Raw genomic sequence first — 14444 nt, 5'->3', positions numbered from 1 at the left:
CGGATAATAGTGGGACTCGAGATAGAGAGCTCGAGTTACAGAGGGCAATATCGAATACCCAATATACTCGAGATAGAGATGCTCGAGATCAATATCGATTACCCGAAATATATATATATATATATATTATATGTATATTTTCAAATTAAAGGATTTTACTTAATACGAGGGATTCGAGATGGACTTGAAGGGCTCGAGATGTATATAAGAGGCTCAAGACAAGTATAGTGAGCCACTCGAGTTATGACATACACGAATTGGAAACCCCTAATATTCGAGATCTAATACCCGAAATATATATACATATATTCGATTTTAAAATAAAGGGCAAGGCTAGAGCTATGATTCAAGAAGGGGCTCGACCTACATAAATTAGAAATAGGCCCGAGATATGAAGGCATGAGATATGACATCTTCGAGTTATGTATATACATATATTAAGAACTTGACTTACAATATACTCGAGATATGTCCTCAAAGATAGGAAGGGCTCGAGATGTGACAACAGGGGCTCGAGATGTGACAACAGGGGATCGAGATGCGACAACAAGGGCTCGAGATATGACAAGCTCAAGTAGATAAAGCACGGTATAAAGTGCTCAAGATGGGAGATGCCCCCTCAATTATATATATATATATATATATATATATTAAGATCTAAAAATGGGACGGCTAGTTATATAACCTAATGGGCCAAAGTGGGCCAAGTGCAACCCTTAAATCCACGATGCATATGGCTCGAGTTATAACACCTTGCTGGAATAACAAGAAGACTCCCCTAATGCTTGGCATGAGATGTATAATTAAACAGCAACATTACATGGCCTTGTTACAACATGGAATAACATGGGATGGACTTAGTTGCTCAAGTATATATACATATGCATATGTACATAAATGTTCACATGGATAACTGATACACGTCAAACTACAGTCTTTACAAGGAAAAGGAAAGTAACAGTATACGAATCCCGGAAAGTATTTGTCTACCTTCTAAATATACTTCTATAAAAGCTGAATTCAATGATGTCAATGGACACATTCAATTCACATTCAATTCAATCTCATTCAATACTTACAATCAATCAGGATTCAATCATAGCAGTCAAACTCATATTTATTACCCAATCATTCCACCTTAAACTCGCCAAGAGTTTGTTAGGTTTGCACTGATTTATCAGTAGAGTAATGATTGCGTAATGACCCTTATTTGTCACTGAGCCGATTAATTTAGGTTCAAACACTCGTCAGCAAACTTAATCATAGCATATGTCTAACATCCCAAACATTTTATGTTTGACTATTTGACTTTCCGTTAGTTAACATTAGGTCCGTTATGTTTATGTGCCCTATAAAGGGATTATGTGAATAAATGCATATGTGATTAATATGATGATTAATGAAAGTAATTGAAGTAAAGTTAAGTAATTAAGTGCTTGTTAGAATGTTAAGACTCCCGATAGAAGTTTAAGCTAAGAAAGTCAAGTTTATAAGTTGAGGGGTCCTAAGTGTAACTTAAAGGGTTGATGGCCAGGGGTTACAAGTCAATTAGGCTACCCTAATTGTCATAAACTCTGTGCTCTTGTGCGTGAGAAACCCCAGTTGATCCCCTCCCTCTCCAAAGCAAAGTTCCCTCCAAGATTTCATTGTTTCATGCCATATTGATTAAGTTTTGTTAAGATCTTGGATCCCCTAAGTCATCTACAGGTAATATAGGTAAATTCCCTTTGAAATCTGATCATATATGTTATGCAAGTGATTTCGATCTAGGCCATAGGGTTTGGGTTGGATTTGAGTCATCAAAAGTATCATTAAAAAGGTCAATTTTATGTCCCCAGGTCGGGCTAAGGGTTTGAGATCGAATGGGAATCGTTTAGAGCAAGTTTAAAAATTGAGTTGTTGGTCGGCACCCCAGGTGCGACGCACCAAATGGGTGGTGCGACGTACCACTGCCCAGATTGAGATTTTGGATTTTCGATGGAGCCCGATATGCGACGCACCAAGGGCTGGTGCGGCGACCCTGTATCTTATCTGAGTTTTTAGTTGACTGGTAGGGGGTGTGACGCACCTGATGCCTAGATTGCACAAAACACTTCGTTTAGCTTATATGTCGATCTTGTACTCATTCTAGGTAGTCGGGAGCACTTAGCAAGCACTGTAAGATACTCATAACTGGTTGGTAAGCTATACCGAAGTAAGATAACATCTTTTGTCACCTGATGGTACAACAAAACACGTTTTCATAAGTTAAACTTTCCAATTGGATACGTATGCACGTTTTATGTTTATGGGTGACTATGGGAGGTTGCTTAGGGATATTATACTTACCATTTATGATGTATCACATACTTATGCAGGTTGCAAAGGTGTGAGGTAAGTATACATGTTATGAAATGATGAAATGTTTATGTTATGTGATCATGAAAAGATGAAGTGATAATGCTATATGTTTGTATGCATGGCTTGAACACCTAGTCACTAGACTTATGATAGGATTGCCATGTCACGTGCACGTTAAGGGCCCTAAAGTAAAAGATGATATGTGATTAGTTTAGGTGAAAGTGTAACCTAAACTAATATAAAGATTAAAGTCTCGAGCAATATGTAAAGTCTTGTATTAAGCTTAACCCGTGCTAGCTCCTCGGGGCTGGTGCGTACGTGGTCACGTGGTATGGGAATCATGATACCTCCCGTGGCATAGTTATGTTTGAGTATTCTGGGTGGAGTAACTAACCACCATTGCATAAAGGCATAAACGGTTTATTCAGTTGGATTGACTTTGTCATTCCTTAACGACGCTGATGGACCACCTTATGGTTTACCCACCATGTCGGGTGTGAGGACTCCATGTATGGTCTATGACCGCTTACACACAATCCCACATCCCTATGTAAGTGGCGTAAGTCACTTAGCCTACGTCTTGGCAAAGAAATAAAGAAAGAAAGATAAAGAAAGAAAATGTAGGCACATTTTAGGACATGATGAACCTAAAGTGTATGTTATGTTGTTATGTATGTATGTGATATTAACTTAAAACGCAGATTTTGTTAATATATTTAATTGACAAATGTTTTCAAATCTATGTTATCTTACTTAGCTAATTTTATTAGCTAACACTTGTTCTTTGAAAATGTTGTGCCTTCAGGATATTCAAGATTGAGCTAGGCGAAGGTTAGCTTGGTGAGCCTTGGGTAGAAAGAATAAAGAAGCTTAGAAAAGACATTTAATGCATAGACTTCCTTATAGCCTTATGTTTTCGGCTATTTTGATTATGTTTAAGACTTGTAATAATGGGCATTTATGTTGGTGCCATACTTGGACTTACTTTTATTGTTTTGATGATGCTTAATAGTAACACCAATTTTAAAGGTACCATCCGTTACGGATGGGACAGATTTCAAAAGTGATCATTTCCGCTTATTTTAAACGCCGTTTGACAAAGTTTTTAAAAATCCAAATTTTTAAACGACGGGTGTTACAATATGAATTAGTGTAGTTTTCCTGATATTAGACGAAGAGTAAGTGAGTCAACCAAAGGCACTATCCTTTCAACATTCTATTATGGATGCGCTTTATCAAAGGTCCCAGATGGTTGGGCAGCTGAGAAAATAGGTGGAAGCTGTGTTTTTTTATTTACACTGAAATCTTACTATGTAGGCAGCGTTTTTGTTATATCTTTTTATCTGTCCTACTATTTGGAGTGATATACATATATATATATATATATATATGTATGTATATTGACATGACAAATTTTCTTTGTCTACAGTTTACACAAATGCACAAACTATCACTTGATCCATGTGCCACCACTTGTGCTTGTTCTATGGCTTGAAGCATATTAAAGGTGTACATAGAACATGAGTTTGATATCACAAAGTGTAAAAAAAAATCAAACTTACAATAAGATCCTCGGGTTTCCCCTAAGAACGCAACAAAAAAGAATTTGGATAATCTTGAGTAAGAACAAAAAACTTTCTTGATCAATCTGTAACCTTAAATAATTTTTTTAACTTTAGTTTAAGATTCTGATGATGTACTTTTTTTACTGTCCAATTGCAGAGTCTCGAGTTTCATCCCAGACATGCGTGGTTCGAGCTCCGTATACTGCCCAATTCCATGTCATCGGGGTGTCTTGAATGTTACATGCTAATTACCAAGTACTAACTCGTTGTTTAAAAAAAATCAATAACATATATAAGCATGTTTCTCATGATTAAATTTCTCGATTTTAAGATTCTAGGTGATAATAAAATCATCTATCATATCTAAGCTACATGAGAAAAATAAAGAAGCAATAGTATTAGAAGAGCTTGACCCGTTACGACATTACACAAATTAACCTCAAATGCGTTCAACCATCACCAACCTAGGCCAACTCATTACGATTTGTATTTAAAAATGTTGGCATCTCCACATATATGGCTACAATCAGAATAATATTGAGTAGAATCTCCTTTAAAGAAGAATTCTCAATGACATAAGAAAAACTGATGTGTCAACCATTTAGGCTGGTCAACAATGTTTTTTTTATCTCATGTTGATATCATGATCCATTAACCAACTTTTTTTTTGGTTTTTTTTTATTGTTTTAGTAATATTTGTGTGTATATATTTTATATGTGTTTTACATATATTTGTCTTAATTAAAAAAAAACCTATAAGAGAAAAAATAAAACCCGTCGGTATCTTGAAGTTTTCCAAAATAGTATAATGGTTGCCGGCTCAAATAAAAAAGCCTTAACCGAACAAAATATTAAATTACAACGTCTTACTAATATATAAACAAAAATTAAATTTATAAAATGTCAGACTTTCAAGAATATCTGGACAAAAATTGTATAAGCACCCCGTGTGTTAACCCGACATATCGTTATAGTAACGAAATTAATGCTCTATTAGTTTTGACATTTCGCCTTTATGAGGTCACCGTGTATACTACACATAATAACATGGTTTTATTAGTACACACGTGAAATTATTTTTTATTTGAAGAATATATTACGAAATATCATTTTCCGGATGAGGTGCCTAAAAAAACCGTATTTTCTGATGCTAAATTATAAACCGGATGAACAATTTGATTATGTATAAAATGAAATCCCAGTTGAATCCATATAAAACTTGAAAATCTCTTTGGTGTATCAAAATGTTGACCACATTTGCTAAACAGTCAACCAATAAAATCAATGAAAGTGCATTTATGGCAGCTTGTAAGTCAGGGATTTGAGGGCTTAACGGTCGAGACTTGTAAGTCACATGTTATCCAATTCTTCATACCACCCATTATGTTGCATTCAACCAGAATTAATGATTGTGTGATTTGTTATCTAGCCCGTTCATGCCATCTAAGTCTAATATTAATATTTGGAGATTTTCTTATCTTTCTTGTCTTTGACCTGTGAAGTCTTTATGGTTGTTGCTCGATGGCTACTTGTTCTAAATGGTGGAGTAAAATAATTATGTAGAAATGGCTCCAATATAGTTAGAAATAGTCTTTATGGTTGCTGCTCGATGGCTACTTATTCTAAATGGTGATGGAGTAAAATAGATATGTATATATGGCTCCAATATAGTTAGAAATGGATAGAAGGTTCATATAACAAATCGATCAGCCCACAATCTCAAAATTTACAATAAACAACATTGATATTTAGAAGAAATTGATAAACGCAACATATATTCATTCCATTTTTAGGCAACATTAACAATTACACATTGTACGTGGGTGATCTATCAAACTTAGTCTTAAGTAAAAATTAAATGGAATGAAATAAAAGTAGTATTTCATATACATAAACTTCATTGAGTGCGGATAGAAATTTTGGCACAATCTTGGCTAACATTAGTTTGAAACCAACTGAATTTGCATTTGGAATACTTGTTTCACAAATAAAAGTGTCTTCTATAGAGACCCAATTAGATAGCCTTTCATCACAAGCCTTGAGAATGTAATGACCACCAACTCTAAAATGCTCAATCACAAGATCTTCAAAGTCCTGCATTAATAAGAAGTTTAGTTAATGTAACTTCTAATGAAGTAGACTAAGGTGTTTCGGTGGTGAGCTTGGAAAGTGATTATCGGTGATGTTAAGTCTATTTTAAAAATACAACTTTTATTTATACACGAAATAAATGATATTTTCATGACATTAAGTTATCAGTATAAGACAAGTAGTCATTATAAAATGTATATGAAATGGGGGTAATGATCTCTCCGAAAAACTTAAAGGAACTTATTGTAATGTTGCAGTTGCAACTGAGTGTCCCCTCCAGATAATCTTAATCTATATATTTTGACATTAAAATCTGAGTACTTGACATCAAGCAGCAATGATCAGATCTTCAAAACGCAAAAAGAAACAGTCTGAAAGATTTCTAGGTTTAAGGTACAGATAAGTTAGACTAAACAATCGATGTATTGATCATTGCTTTGAAAGAAAATTACTAAGCTCTACAAATTTATAATTCAAGGTAATGCAACATCCATACCAACTACGGTGAGGACCCATATGGCAATTCATTTCAATAAAATAAGGAAAAACAGATAAAGCCATTTGAAATCATCATTAAAAAATTATTGTGCCAGATGGTAGTTACACAAATTACAAACACTTACCCACCAGGACCTACCCCCCAACATAAAGTAGCTAGATCGGCTAGTAAAATTGATCCTTATAGACACACAGGCATCTCTGGTACGAAATGAGCCACTTAAAAAAGATTCATTGTTGTGACCCAGAATACAATTAATCTAGCATGAGCTATATGAGCCCCTCGTAGTTTACCAGATTAATTGATAACTATGACACTGTGATCACGCATCCTATAATACACACGAAAATATCACAGTAAAGTTGCTATTTTCACCCCCTCTGTCCTCTACCCTGAAAAGGTCAATTGCTGTTGCATATTCTCAAAAACGGGTAAGTTACCTTCAAAGGAAAGGGGTATAAAATCGCCCAAACTGTTACTTTGTCCAAAAACATCTTAAATCATTTATTCATAAACTTATTTTATTATGGGAAGACTATAGTTTTTGAACATTTATCTGGCATATTAATGTTTTTAAAAAATAGACACAAATTTTATGCAGGACAACCAAAACCGGCATGAGAATAGGGTTATGACATTTAGGATGTTTTAAATAAGTTATTTTATTACATTACGTAATCTGGAGGAACATTGCCTGTTGACAGTCCTAACTGACATGGTTCTAAAAAACATGTGAAATCATATATTAGTAAATCATCAGTAGTAGGTATACATAACTGAAAAATGAACACTCTTTTAGTCTAGGACATCAGGAAACTCAACATAGAATGTAGCCATCCTAAATTCGCTAGCTCTTTGGGAGCCTACTCCCAACATTGATACAACAATTATACCTCCAACTTCGGCCCAACTAACATTCGTTTTCTCTATTAATGACAGGTCACGTAGAAAAAGATAATGTTAAAAGATGTAACATATTATCTTACAAAAACTGAACCACGGCACCAAAATAGAAGATGGAAGAAAGATACCTTCGACACTGGTGCAAGAATATCATCAGGATAGGTATCCTTGAGGCCATCCCTCTTTGATTTGCAATGGGGAGATCGGTAGGCACTACTTAAAACAATGAATATAAGGAAAAAAATAATAATCAAAGGACGTTCCACGGTAAGGGAAAAGACAAATTCAGCTACTAATACTTACGCTACAATGACTACATTATCCCTGAAAGCAGGAATTTCAAAGTAAAAATACATTAACCACTTACATTGTGAAAGAAAAATACACTTTTAAAAGGAAGTGACATGCTTTCAAAAATTGACACGTATTATATGGCTATGGGAGAATGTCACCAGTTTCATAAAAGAACCATCAGATCATCCAAAAAAACCTATCATCTTGTGATTACAAAATAATTCTAAGAATGTAAGAGACCTCTAAAAATATTGGATTCAAGTAGGCAAAATATAATAAACTGAACTATAAGCAAGACCTGTGAAATGTTGGATTTAATACAGTTGGGTTTGAAAATATTGCCCCAGGTCATTCCCTCCCTAACCTAAATATAAAATCAGAATCATCACAGTTAGTTGATCCCCAAATTAGATTCTTATATATGACAAACTAGTGATTTATATATATTGAAACTTTTTAAGTGTTTCAAGCCAACCCGACCCTACCATTTTGACTCTTAATCATACCTTCCAAATATCATCACCTCTACTGTTACACTTACTTTAGGGTTATCGCATGCCACCATGTCCCCATAGCTCACTTTCTTGCATACACAATATGTCAGTTCATTAAGATTATTTGATAGGTTCAAGTCCACACTGGGTGGGTTTGTGGTCACTGGTGTCTGTGGAGGCATTGAGCAATTTCGTTCTTTCTTTCTTTAACGTGAAGGCATGCGGACTTAAAGAAAATTATAACAACAAAGAGATAAGTTACTTTAGCTTAGAAATAGCAGTTAATGGAAATGCAATAATAATGTATCTAATATAATCAAGTAACCAACTCTTCATAGAAGAGTTGGCCACCAGCTGCCACTTTCTAGAAGGAACCTGGGTTCAAATCTTGCCAGAGGCAAAATTGAATTTAAGTGGTTGATTTACCTTGACACTATCCTTGTTGGGGGTTATGTGGGTACCAATTCGGTACATGGGATCAAGTGGTTCCCATCAATCTACCATTTTTTTTTATATTATCAAGTCGAAGATTGTTTAGTCAATAGTAAATGAATAAGGCTACATTTAGATGTAATTCCTTTTACATTTTCTCTCAGAAGCAGATCCAAGAACTTGTCTAAGTGGGGGCCAAAAAAACTTGGTGACTTGTGATCAGCGAAAAAACCACAAGATACCTTCAAAAGAGCGACAATGTTAGCCTAGAAACAATCTTCAAATCTGCCTCAAAACAGCCTCCAAATATGCACAAAATAGCCTCAAAACAGCTGCCAAAAACACCAGCAAAATAGCCTCAAAAAAGCCATGAAAAACTGCACAAAACAGCCTTCAAACAGCCCCCAAACAGCAGCTAAAACAGCTAAAAAAACAGCTATAATACAGATTTTAAACATGCCCACAAACAGCAGCTAAAAAAAACTAAAACACACCTTCTAAACAGCCTTCAAACAACCCCCAAAAAATCTGTAGCTTCCAAACAAACAATTCACAACAAAACAGTAGCAAAAAAGGTGGTGTTTGCCTGTTTGGAATTGGGTTTTAAAGTGATTAGCTGAACATTGTGTTTTTAAGTCACAAATACGCGGTGTTCAATGTTTGGAAACAATGAAAGTGATTAATGTTATGTGATTGAGATCTTGATTGCCCATTGGTTCGAGGGTGTTCTATGTCATTAAAAAACAAATTTAGCATTTCGGTTTTCAAATGAACTAAAATTCTCTCTTTTTGCTGATTTGAATATGTTTGGTTGCAAATTTGGTGTCACAGTAGTATTGACAAAGTACTTTCCTGAATACAAATTTGCCAATATCAATACCAACAGAACTATATACCTTAAGACGCTGACCTCTGGCCAAAGTGGGGGATTTACCAAGGAAATTTCCCACACCCACATGAGCACTTATTACCTCTTTTTGCAGTCACCCCTTCCTTTTTACATTCATGAAATGGGTCTGCGCAAGAAAAAGTGCAAAGATTTTTAGTGTGCCTTCATTATAACGCATAACATATACATAGACATGTTCAAATTGAAAGAAAAAGATTAGGGCCTACAACCATGCCTCTCTTTAATTATAAATCGAGTTTTATGAAACATTCACCTTTCAAAACCAAATATAACTTAACGCAGTTAGCAAGACTTATTGTGGGACACTACTCCCAAAGGGTTCTTCTAGATCACTATATTTACAAATTAGAATTGTAATATTGGTGATCAACTTTAATGTATTGAAAGTTATTAAAGAAAGAGACCAAAGCAATAACACATACTAAAAACTGATCTATCTCAGCCCAAACTAGTTAGTGTGCCCATTTTATAATCTACAAAAAGTAGATAACACCCATTGAATATGGAATGATAACCCCCATTATTGCCATCATTTGTAACGACCATCAGTCCTACATTGCTCTTTATCTAGCTCAAGGTTTGGCATCTATATTCAAATGATGGATGGTGACATTTAATTTATTTGAGAAATGGAAAAGTTCAATATATATAGATATGAACAGGTCCATGTGGGTTATGTTTACATGGGTTAAATCAAAGAGGAATAGGTTGAAACTCATTTATAGTCTTCTTGATGTATACAATCTGTTACTCCTTTGAACAATTAAGATCATTATTTGAAAAATAATGTTTTGTAGTCATATATATGTACCCCGATTAACTTACTAAAAAAAAGATGCACTTATAACATATACATAATGAAGAATAAATATAAAAGCTTCAAAAAAAAAAACTGTATTCCAATTGAGCCCCCATTTGAGTACTCTTTTTTAAAACAAACATGTATAAAGAGCAAAGCTAACTAAGGGTTTTAAATTCCAACACAATGTCGTTGCAAGAACAAAAAAATATATAACAAAAAAAGAAGTAAATGAAAACAGGCAAGCACCTTTTCAGCGTTTAGCCATTTCACATGCTCGACCAACAACCCAGCGAAGCAATATTCATAATCGGCTTTTCCCAGGGCCTGTATCCTCTTTCTCTTAGTCCACTTTAGTCCAATACACCCATATGCAATTCCCCTCTTATCACCCTCAATCATATCTAATGTTACGATACAGCTTGCTTGCTTGTAATCCACTATGCTAGCAAATGGACACATATTGGGCAACTTGTAATAAAAAACCGGTGGAAGAACCTGCATACAACTAGACAACCGAAATAGCCATTACAACAGCTGGTATGATTATGTACACAGTATATTTTTAGAACAGGTTATAGTGGATTACCTGATGATGCAACTGCAAGAGAAATCATTCCTTCTGATCTTTAACATTTGTCCCGATAGAAAAATTGTACTCAGGTCTGTAGCTGAAGAAAGTATGTCAAGTGTAAATCATGAATTTGATTATGAAGAGCTTACCGCATTTCTTTGTTGCATTTTGACACTCTGGAACTATCCAAATTATTCTGAGGTAATCTCATGATTTAATTAAATTATTCAGGAAAGCAAAGTCAGGGTCCATCTTGAACAGAGTCGGTGAGTCCATTGCCAATTGCCAATTCCTGTTCAGTAAATCACAAAACACATCGATCATGCGACAAACCAAATACGTCTTCATTACTGGCTTTGTTAATAAGTGGAACCTAAATTATCTCTTATACATATAAAGATATCAACATATTCAAATTTTACATACATATATGTATTATACAAAGATACATGTACCTGTAGATATATATATGTATATATAATTACACTTTCTGACTATTAAAGAAATTAATACTTAGAATCCAAAGTTGGCCAACAAAAATGCCTTGCATCCTCTAATTATTTTAGACATTTAATCGAGCACCTACACCTTTCATGTATTCAACAAACCATCAATAAAAAGTGTTTATCTTTTAGATTAAGAAGGCTTTTTAAAATAATATCACGTACCATCTCATACAGTTGAAATTCGAATAACTACCTCTAGTAAGAGACTTTTATGGTCATCTCGGATCTAAACAAAGCTCCCAATCAACTTGTGTCAAATCAAGGAGTTCACTGCTAAATCTTTGAACATGATATATGTGAAAAAGTAAGGGGATTACTTAATTGTCAAACCACCAGAAAGTAGATGCAACAACGACACAATCAACATTTACCAAATGTTTTCTTGTGTCAACATCAAAACGCTTATTGATGCCAGATAAGTTATTAAAAAAAATTACTGAGAAACTATTAGCCGCTTTCCTTTAGCAACTGTGGCAACTGAATTGTTTCCACATAAATGGCTTCAAACCATCAGTTCTAAATGATACTTTGGAAATTCAATAAACATAGATCTAAACAAAAATGAAATTATACCTCTTTGACTTTGCCAATTGAGATGTTCTTGTCTGATCACTCGCTTGTCTTGAACCTCCTACAAACAGGAGAATAGAAAATGAAGTTGCAATTTTACAGTCTCTTGGCTTCTACAAATTAAGCTAAGATAATCAAACCTTTACACAAAGTGAACTGAGATTTTAGACCTGCTTTTCGAACACCGTTCTTGTCAGCCTGTATAACAAAATATGAAAATAACTGCTGGGATTACTTGAAACTTTAACTAAGGGACGCACTATGAGAATTTATTTAGTAGAGCATCACGTTGAAAGATTTCAATCCTATATAACTGTAGAGGAACCAATAATGATGACTACAAATTACCACCATAAGACATTTTTAATCATTCATGAAATACATACATCTTTCCAACAAAGAACTAGTTTTGCTTTTAAAGAATTTATAGCCACCTGACATGTACCTATCTTTATGTTGGCATTTGAGTTTTTGGGCTTCACTCTCTGTTGTCGTCTACAGTCTACACCACCAAACTGCACAAACCTGCAAATTTTGATAATTACCAGTAAAAATTGTGGGGTGGAACTTTGTCCCATTTGCTTGAAAGCATTGGATTCTTCAAGTTAATTTTTATTTCAAGCCAGATAAAAAAGGTAAAAATAGAATAATAAGAAAAATGTCAATATAAAATGGAAGCAAACGGGTCAAATGCTGCCAAATTGTAGCTTTAATGCAGATATTTTCCAACCAGCTGAAAAATCCCTCCTAGAAATCTAATTTAAGACTAATGATAAGTGTTGACAATGTAGATCCCCATTGTTGGCTCGAATTTGTCAATGGCATGATTTCCTATCTCTAAAATGCCATGATTTATATGAAATCAACCAGCAAAAAAAGAAAATAAAGTATGAACTACAATAATAATAATAATAAAGATACATACAATGATTAAATATTTACCTTCAAAAGATTTTGGAGTATTGTGAATGACCAATTTAGTGAAGAGAATAAATTAAGCCTCAGATGAAAGCCAATAAGAATCCAGGATTCGAAAAATCTGTAAAAACCGTATCCCTTTGACATCAACGGCCTAAAAAAACATGGTTGTGTGTACATTTTAAGAAAATAACTGCTTTATCACGAACGGTTACCAACAAATTTGGTCCCTCTTCTCAAAATTCGAATTGAATGCTGATGATATATTTTGAAAAAAGTAGAGCAGATTCAAAAAAATATGTTTATCAAATCAACAGAATAATTATTGGGCCATATCCTTATGCAATCTGAAATCAGATGGAGACGACACTGATGAAAGAGGATAACAACAAGTCTATTTTTTTCACTGTGATTGTTTTAGTGATTTCCTTGTTGATGATGAAGAACAATATCCATAATACTGATTCGGAGATGGATTATGTTGAAGAGAATGAGAGGGAGAAGAGCGATAGTGAGAGATGGGTAACTCACGGTTTATATCAGAGAGAATGAGATGGGGGAAGACGGTTTACATATTTTTGCGCCTACAAACTCTTAACTGCTATTTAAAAGTAAGTAATCCATACACGAGCTTTCTTGTATTTTTAAGCATGTATGAGCTTTCTTGTATTTTTAAGCATGTAGCTGACTAACAAATTTTTATGCCATGTGACATTGTGACATGCTTTGAACCTATATTGATTGACTACTGTTTTAGCCCACTAAAAGTAAAAAAGCCCATCAGCCAATGAAGCAATCGGAAGCAGGAAAAATTGAAACTCTTTTTAATCAGTTGAGCAAATTAGATCTTCTTTCCTATTGAGAAAAATTGAATTAGACATCTTTTTTCTCTCTGTCAATCTTTACCACTAATTGATCAGATTTTTAGGTATAGTCATATACCTACCAATTAGTTATATGTAGCATTATTCATCCAATGAATTTTTTTTAAAGTGGGCATATTTAGTACTCATTTTGTCAAACAAGTTTTTGGGAAAAAAAATTTATAAAACAAGTAAATCCGGCATTAAAATTGCCGGACTCGTACACGTAAGCTCAACCCGGATATAGGAATGCCGGATTCAAAAACTTTTTCGTACGTGGCAGGAAAGAGAATATCGTACAAAGGAATCCAGAAGTTGGAGTGCCGGATTGACATGGAAGTACAAATGTGGCCTGACAACAACAAATCTGGAAATCCTATTGCCGGATTGGAAAAGTGAATGGAAGTCCTATTGCCGGATTGAAGTAAATGATTGGAAAAGTGAATGGAAGTCCTATTGCCGGATTGAAGTAAATGATTGGAAAAGTGAATCCGGAAGTCCTATTGCCGGATTGAAGTAAATACTATTTATCAGTTTTATTTATAAGAATATGAACACTTTTTATAAATTTTAAGGAACATTATTATACTTTAGAAAATGGCAGTAGAATTTCCGGATTCAAAATCAACCTGGCATTCTAACTTCCGGATTTGTTGGTGTCAGGCACGTGTGTACTTCTTCTCTCA

General features: G+C 34.3%; 1 protein-coding gene across 8 annotated transcripts; it reads right to left on the bottom strand.

The window, feature by feature from the left end:
- Nucleotides 1-5652: 5652 nt before the first annotated feature.
- LOC122585613 (probable ubiquitin-conjugating enzyme E2 23) lies at nucleotides 5653-13469 on the bottom strand. 8 transcript variants are annotated; one of them, XR_006321744.1, is made up of 11 exons: nucleotides 12920-13469; nucleotides 12423-12502; nucleotides 12118-12175; nucleotides 11981-12038; nucleotides 10917-11193; nucleotides 10577-10825; nucleotides 8861-9634; nucleotides 8234-8412; nucleotides 7991-8056; nucleotides 7527-7611; nucleotides 5730-5999 (listed from the first exon to the last, which is right to left on the bottom strand). XR_006321744.1 is itself a non-coding variant. In XM_043757734.1 (3 exons), the coding sequence occupies exons 1-3, from the start codon at nucleotides 8263-8265 to the stop codon at nucleotides 5760-5762; spliced, it is 360 nt and encodes a 119-aa protein (XP_043613669.1). In that variant the 5' UTR covers nucleotides 8266-8835; the 3' UTR covers nucleotides 5653-5759. The 8 variants fall into 8 exon arrangements, 1 of the variants encoding a protein (XP_043613669.1); XR_006321739.1 differs by lacking the exon at nucleotides 7991-8056 and having other exon boundaries at nucleotides 12920-13016; nucleotides 13111-13467; XR_006321741.1 differs by lacking the exon at nucleotides 7991-8056 and having other exon boundaries at nucleotides 10917-10954; nucleotides 11051-11193; nucleotides 12920-13466.
- Nucleotides 13470-14444: the final 975 nt, after the last annotated feature.

Source organism: Erigeron canadensis, chromosome 1 (assembly GCF_010389155.1).
Source record: "Erigeron canadensis isolate Cc75 chromosome 1, C_canadensis_v1, whole genome shotgun sequence".
Lineage (NCBI taxonomy): Eukaryota > Viridiplantae > Streptophyta > Magnoliopsida > Asterales > Asteraceae > Erigeron > Erigeron canadensis.
Note: the sequence above shows the minus strand (reverse complement) of the source record. Positions and strands in the feature narration are given on the sequence as shown.

Bases quoted from the DNA above. Each gene is read 5' to 3' on its own strand.
- LOC122585613 (XM_043757734.1), bottom strand. From the start codon at position 8,265: ATGGGGACATGGTGGCATGCGATAACCCTAAA. The intron at 7,615-8,233 runs GTAAGTGTAACA...CATTGTTTTAAG, and splicing joins TGGCATGCGATAACCCTAAA to TAGTGCCTACCGATCTCCCC. The intron at 6,000-7,526 runs GTATCTTTCTTC...TTATTAATGCAG, and splicing joins TTCTTGCACCAGTGTCGAAG to GACTTTGAAGATCTTGTGAT.